Genomic DNA, 20,219 nt, shown 5'->3' with positions numbered 1-20,219 from the left:
TCAAATTCGCATCTTTTTTCACTTTGATAAAACTGACCTACTTTCCCTTTTAGAGAGAAAATGTCTTATGAAATATTTTTCACATAAAAAAAATGTTGCATTTTGATGCCTTTCTTTTTCCATACTATAATTGAACCTGGCATATCACTTCGAAAAGTTAAATGAAGTTTAGTTCATTTTCAGGTCTGGGCTTTTTAATGAGTTAGCATCTCTGTTACTTGAGACAAGCCGCATTCAGTGCTTTGCATGCCTGGGAATTTTTCTGACAGTAGTGATAATGATGCAGATGTTTCGCTTTGCAGGGATTTTCCAACAATGTTCCTAATGAAAACACATGTCTACTTCCTGGCAAATAAAAAAAAATCATTTTTCAAAACAAAAAATTCAAGTGCTTTCATCCTAAAATGGCAAATGTAAACAGCCATTATTTTCTCCACATCATTTTTGCTGGTTTTTTTTTCAGCAATAAAGTGATTATTATTTTTTTCTCATCTTGATATGGAAACAATTTCAACAAAATCTTATGCAGATCCCAAGTGAAGTGGAGATGGTTAGAGCGGTGGAGTCAAGCCTTGCGAATTGAGTCTTGGAATTGATTTGCCATGTCATCTTAAGCCTCATGTCTGGGTCAGCTGATTTCGTTTCAACACAGAAATAATCACAGTTGCTACAAGTATTATGCCCTTAACCTTATGAGTGTAACTTTGTCTTTTGAGTCTTCTATAGATATAAATAATGAAAAAATATCTATATAAATCATGTTTTAACAAATCTCTTTATTTTAAAAAATACATGAAATTTCACTCAATTCAGCGAGGTTTCTGCAAAAACAAAATTCCAGATACATTTTGAGGGTTGAGTGAATATTTGCTGCTGCCTTTTCTTTTAAATGTTCATTAAAAGGAACATTTTAATGTTGAAAAAAAAAGCCTTTCATCATTCATCAGTTAGCTGTTAAAAAGGAGTTTCCAGCTTACATGCAAAAGAAATGTCCTTACCCTATTGTTAAGCATCGTAACCCATACCACCAGATGGGGTATAGGACAGGGCAAGGACCAGAGATGTCTGTTTTATCTATAACTTGGTCATTAAAAAATGCTTTAAAGTTATTTTTCTATGTTAAGAGGACTATGTCAAAATGCCACATCATAAAGACTACATCAAGATTTTTTTCACATGTTACTATCAATGAGGCCATTACGAGTCTTCTTTCCCTCCTTGGGTGAGGGTGCCATCATGGTCATTAGGACATATAATTAAACACTCATCAGAATAGAAGGTCAAAGGGCCTGGGAAATCTGGATAACTCAAGCCAAATAAAATCAATGGTTAATTGCATCTTGGCTAAGTTTATCTGCACCTTTGGATAGATGATTATATGCTCTCTTTCTCCTTTCTTTAAGCTGACACACTGACTGCCTTTTTGTAGATCAAACCTTAGAACTTGATTTAGACTCTGCCTCTATAAACAAAGTGTGTTTAATTATGCATATTTTCTGCCTCTATATCAATTACCTGGTTTAATCTACAAGAAAGCGGAGAACTAAATCATTATTTGTGAGAGTCTATTTAGTCCTTGAAATAATGAACTTGAAATAGAACTCTAATAGAAGTCAGCCTTACGTCAGCATCCTTAAAATCTTCTTCCTTTCCTTCCTCTTTCTTTCTATCAAAGCTCTACATGCGTAAGAGCTAGAGCCCATCTTAGGCTACAAATCAGAACCTAGTGATTGTTTTATAGTCTCGACATCCATCTTGTGAAAGTAATTATACAGAGCCAAGCATGGTGCATTGACCATAACTTGAATGTAACAGAACATCTGAGAAAAGACGTAATGGAAAACTCCTCTCTGTGAAGAGTATAGTCTGGCATTTTGGTAACAGTGAGTCAGGATGGTGTTAGTAAAGGTAAGCCCAATCTGGAATCTTTAATTTTGTACCTTCTTTTTCTGTAGAAAAATTTGAGTCATCTAATGCATGCACTCAAGTTCCCCAGCTGAGGATGAACAAGGCAATACTCTGTCTTCTTGTTACAACAACTTGTAATGAATTGGGCTTTTTGCCATCTGTTTAGTGCCCTATTCATCACATTGTTGTGCCTTTTCTTGGTGATTTTGCTATTTAAAATAGACCCTCATCATAGTGCTGAGGTGCTGTCTACTGTTTGTCAGTACACGAATTTGGTGATGTGCCTTAGAGAGAAAATATGTGTTAGATAAGCTTCGTTCAGACATGCATTACAGTGCTATTGGCCTTGAGTTCAATGTTAATGAATCAACACTATGTATTAAATAAGATGTCTTTAAACAAAAAACATTCACAAAAGAGTTATGAATTGACTGTTGCTGAAAATGTGATCAGAGATTCAGAGAAACCTAACCACGTATTTTCTCTAGAAATAGTGGTTCAGAATTTGCTAATTTAGTCTTTGCAGGGACTTTATACAACATTACTGCAAATAAGAAGAATCAATGGTAGTCCTTATTTTCAGTATAATCAATTCAAGAAAAGAGGTCAGGCCTAGGTATACAGTCAAATCACATGAAAGGTTAAGATCCATAATTTTAAAGGATTCCTGGAAATTGTGAAATATGATGAAACTCTTTTTGCAGCCTTTACAGATTACCAAATTGTGCCTCACTCTCCGTCGTGTTAGTATAAGCTGAAGGACATGGTGACAGTTGAGACAGTTATAAACTCAACCAACTGGTAACTTCTTTGGAAAATAACCAAATCATCTATTTCTCTATTTTGAGATCTATTTTGAATGTCACACAACTATTATCTTAAAAGTCTTTAAATGATTCTGATACCATCACATTGATGATGGCTTCTTTAAAATAATGTAAAAGAATATGTAATTAGTGGGGAAAGTGTTCACAATATTTTAAGTGAAAAATCAGGTTATATATAATCTGGTACAAGACTGACTTCAGAAACAACTCTCAAAGACCTGCCTCACAGAGCTGCCTGCTCCAGGAACTAGAGTCATCTTTAAGTCATGTCTGTTTTCTGACCAAGATAATTCCTTAGATTGGTTTTATATCCTCTGGACGGCCAAGGGCAGCTAGTTGCCCAGTTAATGTGAGATTGTCTGCAGGTTATGAGCAGAGCTCCTCCCGGCACCTCGCTCTGCAACCAAGAATCAGTGGTCCCGTGGGACATCAATGCTGACTAATTAAGAAAAAGAGACAGTCAGGACAGTAAAGACAGTGGTATCTCAGGGTGTATCTGCTTCTCACTGCAGAGTATCTGCAGAACTAAACCTTCCTGAAGAAAACTCACTTTAGTCCACACCTTCATTCATGGCCCAGTGGCAGTTGTAGCAGCCCTGGACTCCAGGCAGAAGCCAACTGCCCTATCTGTCGGGATTACATGAGTGATACCATCACCATCAAATGTGGACAAAACTTCTGTCACTCCTCCATCCAGCAGCGCTGGGTGAATTTACAGGACAGCTTCCCTTGCCTGTCCGGTGTCACCAGTGCCAAGAAGAGCACTGCAGGAGCAACACACTGCTGGGAAGGACGACTGAAACTGCCAGGATACTCCACATCACCGGGAACAAAACAAAGAGGCAGGTACCAACATGTTGTGCAAGAAGCACTATCGGATCCTGACTCTTTTCTGTGAGGAAGACCTAGAGGTGTGACGTCTCCTGTGTACTCAGCCCCCTGACCACCAGGGTCAGTCACCACTTGAGGCCCAGAGAGAAAGCTGCCTCTCATCACCAGAAGAGGCTCAGCAGTTACATTAAGTCTCTGGAAAGGAAAGTTGTAGACATTCCAAAATTAGTAGCCACTCAAGATAGAAAACCTTTACAATTGAGAAATAGGGTGAAAAACCAGATACAGACATCCTTCTCTAAATGTGAGCACTTGAACCTATTTGTGGATGATGAGCAAGAGGCAGTTCTCTCAAGGTTAGCTGACAAAGAGAACATTCAAAAGAAACTTAATGCAAGCATAGCATTTTCAGACTACGTTTCCACAATCAAAGATCTACTAAAGGAGGTGGCAGAAAAGAGTGTGATGTCAGAAATGAAAGTGCTGCTGGGCATCAAGAGTATCTGCAACAGACATGAAAGCCTGAAAACTTCAGCTCTCTATTCACTCCTATACACTTTATCCCGTTGCTCTGGCTTCCAGAATGATGTGCAGTTTATCCAGTTGTTCTGGGTTCTGAAGGCTTTGATTCCTGCCAGCATTACTGAGAGGCTGAAGTGGTCCATTCACCATCCTGAATTAATCGTCGGGGCTGTAAAGACTCCCTCTTCAGGAAAGGAAAGTGATCTCTATCAGAACAGACAGATGCTGGACAACGGAGCTACAGAATGGTAACTCTGTTGCTTGAGGCACTATTTTAGTCATCCTTCTGCTAAAGGAAAAGGCCAGAGTAGTTGGCATCTATCTGGGCTATGAGTTTGGCAATATTTTGTGTTGCAATTTGAATGACTTGTCTCACATCCATTCTTTCATTGGTGTTAATTTTTCTGAAATACTAAGCTTTATTTCAGTATTGAACATGATTCTAAACCTCTTGCAATCTGTGTGGTAACAGATTATGAAGGATGAATTTGACATTGCTTTATTTTCTGCCTGTAATTTGTGGACAGTAGGTAGAATATTGTACAACTCTCCGTGAACCTAGCACTAAAATTTTTAAAAATCTTCCTATGACTTAAACACACATATAAAATTGTATAATGTAGGCTCTTTCTTGTCTGGTTTAACTCAAAAGAATTATTTTGAGATTATCTATGTTGTTGCATGAGTCAATAGATAATTTGTTTTTATTGCTGAGTAGTAGTCCATTATATAAATATACCACCGTTTGCTTATTCATTCACCCACTAATGGGCATTTGGGCCACATATTGTCTCTCCACAGGGGATGTAGATTGCTTCTTCGCTCATCTCTTGCCCTTATTATTGGCACACACTGGGCTGCCAAAACTCTACCAAAGGGGCACTATACCAATATCTATCAACATTGGAAATGCATATACTTTTGACTCAGTAATTTACTTCAGTGAATTTATCGTAAAGATATGTTCTCACACTTATAAAACACAGATATTCAAGGTTATTTCTTGCAGTACAGCTTGTAAGAAATAAAAGCACCTCATTAGAGGTGATTTTTTCAATTAGATTTTTCTCAAAATCATTAGAGAATTGATTAAATGAATTATGATGCATCCAAATTGGAGTAATATGAGGCTTTAAGTAGAATGAGCATTAATATGTACTCAAATGTCATAATTTCCAAATAGTGTAAAAAATAAAGAAAACAAAACAAAATATTAGATTATAAAAAGTATGTAATGATTGGCTTGATTTAAAAAACTAACAAAAAGATTAAAATTAAGTATAATAGATTGTTAATAGTCATGTCCTTCGGCATGGAATTATAAATCATTTTAATTTCTTGCTTATATATATCTATATTGTACATATTTTCTATAGTGTATAGGAATTACTTTTACTTTAAAATCACCTCTTAAAAATTTGGGGTTTTATTGTGTTTATTTTCCCCTAAATATAATCCATTTAAAAAGGAGTACATGTGAGTTATTTAATTTTTTTTAAAAGATGCTTTGGCTCAATAGGTTCAATATGACTAAGGCTGGGCTTATAAATTACATAAATAGATGTTGGAGCCCCTCAAAAGTCTCTCATTTTCTCATTCTCAATTTCTCCTAGAGGGTAAAGTATACACAAAGGCTTCTTCTGACAAAGAAATAACTCACAAATTATATTTTATAGCCTACATTTTCCCTCTGAGCTTTAGACCTGCATATTCAGCTGTCTACTGAACATCTCCTCCTAGAGATCACAAGATGATTCACACAACATTGTCTGAAATCAAGCTTCTTAACCCACATCTTTTACCATGCCATCAAACTGGACCTCTTCCTATCTTTTGTAACCTAAGCCTACCATCATCAAATTACATTGTTTGCTCCCTAATTATACTCACTGTTGTTAACATCTCTCACCTCCCAAACTATAAGTCTTGTTTTTAACCTTAATTCATTTATGATGCAGTATTAGTTGTGTGTCAAATATTATATGGAACACACTTAAGCTAGAAATTTATTCATTGTTTATCTGAAATTCTAATTTAATTGGGCGTCCTGTATTTTTATTGCTACATCTGGCAACCTTATTATTAGCTATAAAAATTTTAATTCAATCAACTGAATAATCAGGTTGGCTTATTTACTGAGTTAAATTTTTTCCTCAGCATTCATTTGATTAGCTGATATGACTCCTGTGACAATGACAATGTATCCCTAATTGTTCCTAGATAATATATTCACCTGATAAAGACTTATATTAAAAAGTAAACCTTATTTTACAACCCTTGCAAACTTTTAAGTACACTAGTAAATTTCAAGTCTGCTGAGCCAATATCTAAGCACTTCGCAATCCTTCATAAAGTTTCACATCAACATAATCCAAACAATAAAAATTAAGGCATATTTGAATCCCCAAATCTTGTTTGAATTTTACCCAAAATAAGCAAATAAAGATCATTTAATCACTTTGAATGGTGTTATGCTAATTGAAAATGACATCTTTCCAAAATTTTGCTCAGGCATTTCCTGTCACAGGGGATTCTGGCTGTGTAACAAGGACAAGACAGGGAACAGCTGCCTTAAGGGAATTCTTATTTGAACAACTAAAAAAAAAAAAAAGAAAGAAATTTCTTCTTGGTGGCTTGGCCACCTGCCATCTAGAGTAGAAACACCCTGTTATTTGTGATCTCATTTTTTTCCTTGAAGTTATTAAATGATTTGTACAAGTTATTTAATGTGAACTACTTTATTAAAGTTATATACATTAAGAGCCACCAGGAATTATAAACCAATTATAAAAATAAGTAGGGAAATTAAAAGTTAATAGCATAGCTTTAAAATTATAGTCATTCTTCAGTGTCATAGTTTCACAATTATTCTGCTTTTATATAATAGAATAATTAGTTCTGAAACTATAAATTTGAGCAAAGTATATTCTATTTACTTTGGAAAATTAAGTGTGTGGCATAGTCATTTTAATTCACCTAAAACAAGTGATATAAATAGCTTCTGGACATTTGAAAATTGGTAGAGACTTTTGAGGACTGTGCTATATTATGTACCTGTAGTCCTGATGCCTCCCTACTGAGCTCCCACAAAACCAGAATCAAATAAAAGGATGTGCTATTTACTGTCAGGAACAAGGAGACATTTAATCCTCTCTGTTAAGTGTTTCTAGAATACCATCCTAGAGGGTCTCCCCATCCTTTACTCATCATTTAAGAGGTAGACTGTTGGAGACGTTTCTCATGTGTCCTTCTCATTAAACTTAATCTATAAACATCATTTCAGAAAAAGGCCCAGTTTCTTTGTAACTTGACTAGGCAGATGGTTAGATATTTAAGGCCATCACTGTGTCCAGAATCCTTCTCATCTCCATCTAATCTGAGCATTGGAGATGACTTGCAACTTGAGACTACATTTTTCTTCAATCTGGTAATACCATTTTCACAGAAATTGGTTTTAAGACATGAGATTGATCATAAATTATGAATAATTTCAATTTGACTTTTCTATATCTGCAGTCTAGTTAATGTCCTTTAAAGCAAATCATAAATGGCATGTATCACATTGAAGCAAAATGTCTGAGTCATGTAGCTGAGCTCAGAAATATGCTTGTGGGCTGTAAGAAGTAGACATGAGGTTTCAGTGCTATTAAGATGGTATTCTATCCAGGCGCCCAGTAGTGCTCAAATCCTCTTTTGCATTCCGTCCTTCCTTCTCAGGGATTACTGCCAAAGGAAGCCAGGTACAAGGGCCATAACCAAATGGGAAACAAAGTACCACTTTGTTATCAGCATGGAAAGCACCCAGATCTTCTCTAGTGAAGCTTTTTCTGATAAAATGTGGATTGGAGAATGAAGACTGGGCCCAGATGCCTAAGTAAACCATATGTTTTACTCCACTTTGAATCTAAGATACCTGGCTTGGCCTAGAAGGTGGAATATAAAATGAGAAGACTTAACTATATCGGCTCCAAGCGGGTACCCCCACCTAAGTTCTTGTGACATGGATACAGAAAGAGAAGAAGGTGTATCTCACAGCAGCCAACCTTTGAGAGACACTATCAATACCACTAGTAAAGCCATGACCTTGTACAGTTCCTGCGTGCTGATCAGTCACATGGGCAGATCTTCCTTCCATAAGGATATTGGGGCAACTAATAAGCAGATGTGCAGAGGCTAAAATGTGTGCCAGTGGGCAAGAAATGTTTAATCCCAAAGTATCACATTTGCATCACATTTGTTTTCAATCGTCAGATTCAGTGGAGTTTTTGTTTTGTTTTGTTTTAGTTATAAGTAATGCCATCCTATTAATAACTTGGCTGTCAGATACATCTTGTCAGGATACAGATATATCTTGACTGAAGTAGTAGGTTCTAGAGGTAGTAGTAGGCTCTAGAGTAGGCTCTAGAGGTAGGCTGATTTTGTTTCTTGAAGACAATAGTGATATATTAATGAGTGTTAACTGAAGTTTCTTCTTCGGTGCCAAAAGGAAGCACTTTGTAGCCAAAGGCACTTAACATTGCAACAGCATGGTTTAAAATACCAATGAAAGTAATGGAGCTAACAGCCTAAACGAAAGTATTGTATGTCCTTTGTATGTCCTTTGTGACTAAAAACTGGAGAGTTCATTTGTTTTTCTTCCTTGTTTGAGGACTTACGGAGTATTTCACATGGCACAGTTACCACTGAACCTAGGAGGAATGCTTCCTCTCCAAGACCTTGACCTATTTCTAGAGTTTGTCAACTGGTAAAACCAGTTTGCCACATTTATTTGACCAGTAATACTATCAAATGTCTGCTTTAGTGGTGGAGCCCTCTTTTATAACTCATTTCGGCCTAATAAAGATGTTGTCCTTTGCTTCTTTATACCTGTCAGTATTTTTTCTTGTCTGAGGAGTGGTATGTTTTCATCAAAGTTGACGGCTGCAGAGAAATGTAGAAAGATAGTATTCTGAAAATTCTGTCCTTGGATTTTCACTGGATCGATTTGAGCCATCATGATCTTACTGTAGTAGATATGACTTGTAAACAGTCTGTACCATTGCCATTTCTTTTTTCTTTTTTCTTTGTTTTGCAAAAAATGGCTGGCCCCAGGCAGTGAATTCCATAGCCTAAATTTTTTAGTTTATAGGAATTCTAACACTACAGTTTTTAACAATATTTTCCACAGTTACAAAAGCATATAGAAAAGATACATAAAAGCTATATAGACAGCTATAGCTTTAAATGTATAAAACTTATATGTGACTGCCAGGTTTTCAAAATGAAAGGAGAAAAGACAATAAATAGATATTTTTAAAACATATCTTCCTTAGTAGATGAATCAGTTATTTTCACAAAACTTCCTAAAATAAGCAGACCAAGTTGTTGGTGACTTAAACTCTATTTCTATTTTATTCTAGTCATATCAAGTACAGTATGCACATTTACATCAGGGCACTTAATTTTGCAGGCATGGACTCCATTCTACTGAATGCAATTAATCAAATGATCCACAAATTCATTTTAGATACCTCCCTTGGCCTACAATCTGCTTTCAAGAAGCCTGCAGTATTATTATATTATGATAAATACATTATGGCTTAATATTATGAATGTTGTCCAACTACCCAGGTAGCCTATAATTGTAAAAGAATGTGGGGAGCTAAATTTTTATTTTTAATGTAATGAAGATTTTAAAATATTTTAAAGTCAGATACTATACCAAATAATTTTTCTTTATTCAACTCATCTGAGATTCTCAATCAGAAAAATCAAGAAATTCATAAAAAAACTATAGTTATAGATATTAATCTTAATTTTTACATTTTTTTCTTATTAAAAAAACATTCTTACTTGCTTTTTAAGAAAAGCCATACACTTAACAAGGCTTAATGCACACTCCAATGTGCTAAGATTTAGACCTCATCATTTTCCCATGTGGCCTTTCATTTGCTCTGATAATACCTATTAGATGTCTTTTCACTTTTTTCCCTCTTGAGATAACTTAGTCTAATGTCATTTTGTTGTTGAAGCATTTACTTTTTTTTCCCCAGTCACTGATAGAGAGGGGTTTATATGATGCTAATTGTAATTCTAGACATTTTAGTATCCAACCCATCTATAACGAGGCACTACAAAATCTCTGGAGCATCCTATGTTTTAAAGAGATGTTCTTATCCATTAAATATATCCACTGTTTTCCACGCTTATAAACTTTGTGGAATGAGGATGAATGTCATGTTTTTATTATATGAAATACATCCTTAGATATATATGTCTTTATGTTTCAAACCCCTACTTTTAGCTTCTGAAATCATGATTAAGTTTCTGAATATTTTCATCTCTTTAAAATATTTCCTGCTTTCGGGCCAGGCGCGGTGGCTCACGCCTGTAATCCCAGCACTTTGGGAGGCCGAGGCGGGCGGATTATGAGGTCAGGAGGTCGAGACCATCCTGGCTAACATGGTGAAACCCCGTCTCTACTAAAAATGCAAAAAAATTAGCCGGGCGTGGCAGCGGGCGCCTCTAGTCCCAGCTACTGGGGAGGCTAAGGCAGGAGAATGGTGTGAACCCGGGAGGCGGAGCTTGCAGTGAGCCGAGATCGTGCCACTGCATGCAGCCTCCAGCCTGGGCGACAGAGCAAGACTCCATCTCAAAAAAAAAAAAAAAAAAAATTCCTGCTTTCCTATGTCTTAAAAAATATTTTTTGCTTTTTCAAAAGTCAGTCTTTCAAAGTATAATTTATAGACAGCAATAGTTGTACTTTTGTGTGTTGTTCTAAGAGCTGTAATAATCACATACAATCATGTGATCATTACATGATCATGAATATATAGAACAGTTCCAACATTCCCAAAAATGTCATCATACTTGGTAATCTGTTGGTCCTCACCTTTAACCTCTGGCAGCCTTTGATCTGCTTTCTGTCCCTATTGTTTTGTCTTTTTCACAGTGTCACATAAGATCATTATAATATCTGGCTTTTTTTTTTTTTTGCTTAGCAACATGCATTTGAGATTCATCTACACTGCTGTATATATGAGTAGTTGTTCCTTTTTAAATAAATTTTGTAGAGATGGGGTCTCACTATGCTGCCAAGGCTTGTCTAGAACACCTGGGCTCAAGTGATCCTCCTGCCTCAGGCTCCCAAGATGCTAAGATTACAGGTGTGAGCCACTGTGCCCAGCCAGTTGTTCCTTTTTAATGCCAAGTAGTCCACTGTATGGCTATACCACCAGTTAATTATTGATTCACACCTGAAGGTTATTTGGGTTGTTTTCAGTTTGTGCCAGTTATGAGTAAAGTTGCTATAAGTATTTCCATATTTGTTTTGTATTGTTTTGTATGCAAGATAAATAACTTTTTATTTATCTTGGATAAATAGCTAGAAGCAGATGAGTGGATCTTACAGTAAATATGGGTTAAATCTAGCAGGAAACTGTTACTCTGTTTTCTCAAATGACTGTACCATTTTGTATTTCCACTGGCAATGTTCAAGAGTTCTAGTTCTTCAGCAGGGCACAGTGGCTCATGCCTGTAATCCCAGAACTTTGGGAAGCCAAGGCAGTCGCATCACTTGAGGTCAGGAGTTCGAGACGAGCCTGAACAATATGTTGAAACCCCATCTCTATTTAAAATACAAAAAAAAAAAAAAATAGCTGGGTGTGGTGGTGGACAGCTGTAAGCTACTCAGGAGGCTGAGGCAGCAGAATTGCTTGAATCTGGGAGGCAGAAATTGCAGTGAGTTGAGATAGTCCCACTGCACTCCAGCCTGGGTGACAAAGTGAGACTCCATCTCAAAAAAAGAAACAAAATTCTAGTTCTTCAACATTCTCACCTACACTAGATATTGCCAGTATGTTTTTTTAACCTACACATTCTAATAAGTGTGTAAGTGTGTCTAAGTATGGCAATTTGAATTTTCCCAAGTGATTAATGATGTTGAGTATCTTTTCATATTTGCTACCCATATATCTTCCATGATAATGTACCTGTTCAAATATTTGACCCATTTTTAATTGTGTTGTTTACTTTTTGGCTTTTGACAGTTCTTTATAGATTCTGGATATGAGGCCTTTTATCAGATATATGTTTTGCAAACATTTTCTGCCAGTTGGCTTGTCTTTTCATTTTTTAACGGTGTTTTTTAAAGTTTCTTTTTCTTTTTTTTTTTACTATGATTTTAGGCTATCTTCTTGGTTTGTAGGCCCTCATATTAACCAATTTGTACTAATTTCTGATTGGCAAAATTATAAGTTTCAGAATTGGAAGGAACAGAAGAAAAGAGACCCTAAAGATAGCATAGTTCTATGTAACATTTACTTGAGGAATATAGCAATCAGGAACTTTTTTGGCAGAAAGTCCAACTGTAGTGGCTTAAACAAGAATGCTTTTCTTCGTTATAAGAAATTCAGAGATAGGCAGGTGTTTGCATGCATTTAGAAGTTCCATGTAATCAGAACTGACATCCCTACACTTCCTTGGTCCTTCTCTCTGAAGTTGAAGGTTACCACTACAGCTGATAATATCCACACACAAGACAAGAAGTAGAAGACAAAGAAAAGACAGCACTTTCACCATGAGAGCAACACTTTCCTAGCAGCTTCTCACCTGCTTCCAATTGAATTGTCATTGGACAGAAGTGTGTCATATGATCAGACAATACTGGGAGAAGGGGATTGAAACTGGGGATTGTGTGAGATGAGTCCATCCAGTGTCTGCCTCAGCAGAAAGTTTTAAATAACATCAAAATACAAAAGGCAATAAACCTCTACTATAAAAGTAGAAGAAAGAACAATCAAAATCTAGCTTTAAATTCAAGGTTTTTAAAAACTTGCTGCTGGCTAAGCAACTAAATTCTAATGGCACTTTTCCAATTGCATCTTGTGTATGTATATAATAGTAATAATAGAAATAATAGCAGCTATTAGAATGAAAGCATAATAAGAATAATGGGTTGTGGTTTATGAAGTCACATACTTTATCTTCTTTGATTGCCTCTTTGAATATAGTCTTTTACATAATAGACAACTAAGGTACACAGATAGTAGGTTACTTAAAGTCACGTAGAAAAGAGATCCAGAATGAGAAACTCACAATAAAGGCTGTCATCCCTAACCTACCTTTCTGTACCAATTAGGGTTTTCAAGATCAAGAAGAACGATACAATGTAAAGTTTATATTGTGGTAATGTTTGCATGACCTGTGTATGCAAACTTGGTAAATAAATTAAAGTGAAGCTTGGACTTCATTTATACTTGTTATTCTCTCAGGGATAAAGTTTCCATCCAGAAAAAATATTCTGTTTTCATTTAAATAAAAAGAAAAATAAAATGGAAATTTTTCACTTAAAAAACTGAAAACAGCCCTTCTATAGTGAAAATTAATATTGTTTCAAACATTAATTAAAAACAACCATTACTTTTTACTTTCATAATTTAGCCCAGGTGCCTAACACATTGACTAGAATTGCTCCTAAATGAATGTTAGCTGAACAAATGAATAAATGAACTTTCTGAACCAACTCACTATAATTTTATTGCTTTTTTTAAGTTAATATATCTTGTTCAATTTTCAGTAGCTTGGAATAAGTTCTAAACATGCAAAATGCTATTGAATCTATGTGATTTATTCAAGGTTAGGAAATTACTAATGCTAAAATATAAAGTAAAACCCTTATGAGTTTCTATCAGTTATTTGGCTTACACTAGGAACTAAACCCATTTTACCAATGAAATGTGCTTACAAATGCTGTAGCTGAAATTTATCATACATTCTGGGACCCAAAGGATTCAGGAGTCTATAAGTCCCACTAATAAGCCCCTCATTAAAGGACATATAACTATTTTCTCTTTTCCCTTTAAGAACTCTCTCAGGGTATCTGGTAAAATACTCCGGCTTTCCATGACAACTTTCTTCAAAATTTTACAAATACTTTAAAAATTGTCTTTGAAAAGTAAGACAGGCGTGGATATATTTTGTGCCTTAGGAAATGAGAGGCTAAGGAAGTTCATAAGGTGACACAGCTAATGGAAATAGAATTAAGATCTCCAGGATTTGATCTGACTGTACAACCAGATCATGTCCTCTTCAGCTCACTTTTGAAAACCAGCTAATCAGAATCTATTGTGTTTTGTAGGAAAAAAAAAAAAAAAAAAAAGACTGGCAATTATATCGAATTCATTCCATTAAATCTTCATATATTATCATCATAAAGGAAGATTAAAATGATATATCACCCTGGACTAATGAATTTATTGGTTTCAGAATTGTTGCATCGTATATTTGCAGCCATCACTTGTTTAATTGTATCCACTATATAAAACCTAGATTCCTTTATTCAAAATACAAAGAAATGCTTGTAACACCTGTAAGTTTTTGTTCACACTGATGCTGCCAAAATAGTAGCGATCTGACGCTGTTTTAATATAAGGAAGTCTGACATGGTTGAAAGAGGAAAGATTTTGAAGGGAGATAGAGATGAGGTGCTGTACCAAATCTGCAACAAATTAGCTGTGTGGTCTTCGGTATGTTCCTCCCTCTGTGATTCAGTGTCTTTGTGTGTAGAGGGCCCAAATCATAAGTTAAGAGAATTAACTGAGCTCATAGATATAAAATGCTTAGTATTACATTTGGTCCATGGTGATTTCTCATGAAATACGTACTAGAATTATAGTAATTTACTCCAATAAATATTTATTGAATGTTTTACAATTGCCTTTACTCGGTGCTATCCAAGTGTGTTTTTACAGCTTACTAATCATTACATATAAGAAGAAAAGGTATAGCTTAATTCCTTAGATCAGAATTTATCAATCTCAGCACTATTGATATTTTGGCAGATAATTCTTTGTTGTGTGAGGCTTCACTGTGCACTGTAGTAATTTAGCAGCATCCCTGGACACCACATGCTAGATGCAGTAGCATCCCACCCCTACCCATTTATGATAACCAAAAATGCCTCCAGATGCTGCCAAATGTCTCCTGGAGGGCAACATTGTCCTCAGTTGAGAACTACAGCCCTTGATCAATTATATGTAAAGAGTGTTCACGAACTGCTCGTCCTAGGAGATTTTCCCCAAAAGATCCATGGTCAAATAAGATGAGAAACATGAAATGCCAACAACAGCATAACAATGATAGCTAATTTTTGGAAACACACTACACATGGCAAACTGTTCTTATTTATTCCTCATAACAGACCTAGAAGTTACTTAATATTTTAAGGCACATTTTTAAAATGAGTAAATTGAGGATCAGAGAAAGTAAGTAACTGACAAACATCATACAATTTAATTGCACAGCTAGGGTTTGCTTCCAAGCCATCTCCAGAGTCTGTGAAATTATCTACTATACAGTATTGATCCTTGAATATCCCACTTTTTAATTCAAAATCAATTTGGGATCTTAAGGCTAATTATTCTTAATTTGTGATATTTATTAGGTTACAGGTATTTACTTTATCTCCAGCACTTACAAAATTACCTTTTGTTTTAATCAATTGATGACAGTAGTCCAATTATTTGCTGAACGATTGTCTTCATAAACATCCTTGGGTGCAGGCAAAGTCACTTTCCCTGGCAATGTTAACCAAAATAACCTCAAACAAATTCAGATGGCCAGGAACTATGGAAGGAGAGACTCACTCTGCTTGAGGGAGGCAGAAAACATTTAATAGAGGAGACAATATTTGAATTTGACCTTTTATCATCATATTAAATTTGGATGAATAAGAGTCTGCCAGGTGGAAGGGCATTCCTAGCAGAGTAAACGGCATTTGCAGAGACCTGGGTAACTTAGAGAGTTCGGTATGTCTGAGGAATGGTGGGGGTGGAGAAAAGAAAACAGGAAAATAGAACTAGAGAGAAGACTGAGTTCTGCATTATTATCTGTGGCTTGACTCCTGTAGGTATTTGCCCTAATCACCTTTGCAGTAAGGGCAGCAGACAGCCAAGAGCACAGTAGGGACATGGTCAGGTAGGTACTTGATGATCACCAAAGTGTGTATTGTTTGATGGCAGGGAGACCCAATTAAGACACTAATGCAATGCTTTCAGCGAGAGGTAATGAGCTAGGGTGGAATGAAGGGTCAGATTTGAGAGAGTTTGTTACAAGAGAAGCAGGGCAGGGAAAATCCTCCTCTGAAATGGGCTATTAGAGCAAATAAGTGGAATTTATTTTTGGAAAGGCTGTCTCTATGAAATAAAATAATGCATTTCCAAGGAAATAACCTGCAAGTATGTTTAGCAGCTGTTCAGGTAACCTGGAGAATTTACAGTAACATATCTCAGATTCCACAAATGATCTTCTGGAAACTTGTTCCTGTCCCCATTCAGATTTCCCATAGAAATTGAATGCCTCATAATTGTTAGGTGGAGATTCAGAGCTAAAAGTTAGATTCTGAATTGCGCTGTTCCCTTTTTAGTACAGACTACTTTGTCAATTTCCTTCTAACCATGTCACCTGGGAAAGATGAGTCAGCCTTAGTGGCGCTTCAACCAAATGTATCTGAGAAATTATGAGCCAGTCAAAAATGTAGGGAAGAGATTAGTCCCAGACCCTCAATAAATAGTTGTTGAATGGGTGAATTAATCAAATGTTGAATTCACTTATTTCATTTTTGACTTAAGCATGTAAAATAAGATTAATAGAAAGGAAGAAAAAAAAAACCTTTAAACTTTCAATTGCAGTTTTTCCCTTTTCTTTTTTACTGAAATAGCTAATGGATCACTCCCCAAAAATACTCTAGCCTAGTGCCAAATGGACTTTTATTGCTATGCATTATGGAATAAATTTGTGTGTTTACTATTTAAATCCAAAATGAACATATAGTCCAACACATTTAACCTTGTTACTTTTTTCCAAACATTTTCCTCAAGGTATCCTTTAAGGTTTTTTTCTGTACTTTGTTTACGATTAAGCAATTTATTTTTACCATGGATACAAAGATTTTATAATCCCATCCCTGGCAGTTTACAAGAAACAATTTTTTTCTACTACATTTTAATGATTTCTGTAATTGTATCTAAAATCACAATGAGTAATAATATCTTCTGTTTAAAGAGTGCTATTAGGTACATTCCTAATCATCAGACCTATTTTATTTTGTGATAGAGAAGTTTTTTCCTACAATGAAAATGTAATTTTCTTTCTGCAATAAAAGAATTATTATTCTTAATGTTCTTACACATTCTTCTTTTTATGTGAACATTTTAGGTGTATCAATATATGCATGAAACGATAACTGTTAATGGCTGTCCTGAATTCCGTGCGAGGGCAACAGCAAAGGTAAGGCTTGAGTAACTTTAAAAATATACTTGACTCCAGTTATCTAGTAATTGATTGTGCGCGTGTGTGTTTCAGGTATTCTCGTGTGTACACTGTAAGAGAATTTAGACATCAGTGGCAGCCCAGAGTCTAGAACCAGTACTACTTCTCAGGTAAAAATCCTAATGGAAAATTGAACGTTTCTGCTGCTTCTGTAGCTTAAGAAAGGAGAATGATTTCATTAAACTCACTTAATGTCCATTTGGCACAAGCAAATCTACTGGTTCATTGTGGGAAATACTATATGATTTTCTGACACATTCTTCTGATCCGAAAGAACCTGTATTGTATTCAGTGCATGAAGATTTATTTGCACCGGTCTAAAGATTTGATTTCAATTAGGAAAAGAATTCACCTGACACCCACTGATCTAGGATACTTCTACGTATTCAGCTGAGCAGTGGGTAACTTGCTGAAAGGGTGTGGCATTGACCTATAGAAGAGGCCTGTCACCTTTTGTGGTAGTGACCACATCTGCCCTTTAAAAACTCAAATCCAGAGATTGTAGAGACCCTACTAATGGAAATGTTATATCAAGAGGATGGTGAAATTATCAGGAAAATAGGCCATTAGGAAATACCAATTTTAAACTAAAATCACTGATGCAGCTCTTCTTTTACAAACACACAAATGTTATAATAGAAACATGACTTGCTTTTAAAAATACTTTATTTTTCTAATAATGTATAAGAAATAACCATTGAAAATGATTAGAATTTTCCATTTAATTCCTTTGTGTTACATCAACGCTTGTTTAGTTTCTCTCTTGAGTTTTTAGTTTTTACTCTGTAACTGAACACTGTAGATTTGTAAGGTTTTTTTGTTTTGTTTGTTTTGTTTTGTTTAAACTCGGGGAAAAAAAGGGTGTTATTATCATTATGTCATGCTTTGCTTGTACTGAAGTGGAACACACACAGAAAAATGATCCCTACGTGGTTTAATTAAGGGGAAAGTGAATTGTGTAGTGTTTTACCATTCTCATTTCTTATTCATGTAGAACAGCAGGATAGCAGCATAATGTTGCAATAGCACAATATTTTCTGGTTGTTTCTGGGCTGTCTGCATTGCATCCATGTCAGCCATTAAAATCTATGCATGACAATGAGGTTTGCATGAGCAAATGCATGTAGCTAAAAAGAAGCCATTGTTTTCATGTCATTCACTACGTTTCACTAAATGCAGACAGTAGCGTAATGCTAAATTGATGTGATAATGCTGTGTGTGGAAACGAATGTACAGTTGTTGGGAATAAATATTTTCACAGTCTTGAGTAAGTCACTTTATAGTAGGCATCTAATCAACTGTGGTCAAGGTGAATTAATAAAAGTGAAAAATAAGCAGGCAGGGAATCATTTCTTGATAGAAACTACCTAAATGCTGTTATTTTATTTCTATGGGGTTAGAGGGAACTAATGGTAAGTTGTTTTCCTGAACTCATTTAATGAAATCAGTACATGAATTTTAAAACATATTATGTCCATATTAAATGGTGTTTTGTATATAGGCCTAAAACCATTGACTATTCATATTGTCTATTTTGTTATAATAATTGAAATATTAATGTATAATATAGGAAGCAAAATCCTGTTCCTGATAAGATTTCTCAGTATGGAATAATAGTAAGGAATATTGGTATAAACTAACAATAATCTGTTTGAATCTATTATTTTATTTTAGTTTTCATTCTCTTTAAGGCATCCTTAATTTTTAAAAAAAGTTAAATTTGCTAAGCTTTTGGGTTGGCAATAGCAAGATTACATATGTATTCAAAAGTATGTATACATATAAGTGCTCTTCAATTTATTAAAAAAAAAAACTGATGAACTTTTATGTACAAGCACCAGATTAGACTGTGTGTCATACAAAAGAGTGCAAGACACCATCTCTGCTCTTAAGGTGCTCATAGTCAACATATGTATAAAACAATTATAATATAGATAATACATATAACAAAGTTATTTGGACTCCAGGAATAGGAAGAATTGCATGTAACCAAGGTAACTGGAAAAGATTTTTAAGAAAACAGGAAAATTTTGTCATACCAGATAAGCCTTAGGAAGCTGGAAATAGATGAGTGGGACTTTACCAAAGAAAGAAATCCTAGATGGCATCTAAATGAAGAAAGGCCTCTGCTTTTTGTGTTCTTTCTTTCACAGGAGAATACTATAAAAATATGAGAAGTTGCCTGAGCTACCCACTGCAAAGCATATGATTAGCCTTATTTCCCTCATTTTATTACCAAAAGACTGTCTTTTTTTTTTTTTTTCAGGCAACAGTTGCAGCTTTTGCAGCTAGCGAAGGCCACTCCCACCCTCGAGTAGTTGAACTGCCAAAGACTGATGAAGGCCTTGGTTTTAACGTCATGGGAGGAAAAGAGCAAAATTCCCCCATTTATATCTCTCGCATCATTCCTGGAGGGGTCGCTGAAAGACACGGAGGCCTCAAAAGAGGAGACCAGCTGCTATCAGTGAACGGCGTGGTATGTTTATAAAATAACCAGAGATTTTCTCCTTAAGCACATTCCTTTTTTTTTTTTCCTCTGCTATTACTGAAGTCAATGTTGAAATCCTAGAACAAATATTAATTTTATGTCTAACCAGCTTTCTAAACATTGATGGATATTAAACCTATAAAAGCTGTAATATAATTTTTATGTCTCATTTCATTATGTTCAGTTATGATAAATATCAACTGGAAATTAATCCAACTAGCAGACTTTCTTCCCATGATACTCCAAGTAACATTTACAAGAACAGAGTAATTTCGAGATACTTTTTATCCTAAGTTACTATAAGCATATACATACGTTTTAAGAATAAAGACACA

The 20,219-nt window shown here is 35.3% G+C and overlaps 1 protein-coding gene across 1 annotated transcript in view; it reads left to right on the top strand.

Annotated features, from left to right (window-relative positions):
* LIN7A (lin-7 homolog A, crumbs cell polarity complex component) overlaps positions 1-20,219 on the top strand; it is a 149,757-nt gene that overhangs the window by 76,422 nt on the left and 53,116 nt on the right. Inside the window, exons 3-4 of the mRNA XM_009181272.4 lie at positions 17,283-17,354; positions 19,663-19,872. Of these exons, the coding sequence (XP_009179536.2) occupies positions 17,283-17,354; positions 19,663-19,872 (282 nt within the window). The remainder of the gene's footprint in view (positions 1-17,282; positions 17,355-19,662; positions 19,873-20,219) is intronic.

This window comes from Papio anubis, chromosome 9, assembly GCF_008728515.1.
Source record: "Papio anubis isolate 15944 chromosome 9, Panubis1.0, whole genome shotgun sequence".
Classification (NCBI taxonomy): Eukaryota; Metazoa; Chordata; class Mammalia; order Primates; family Cercopithecidae; genus Papio; species Papio anubis.
This window is presented reverse-complemented; position numbering and strand designations above follow the sequence as displayed.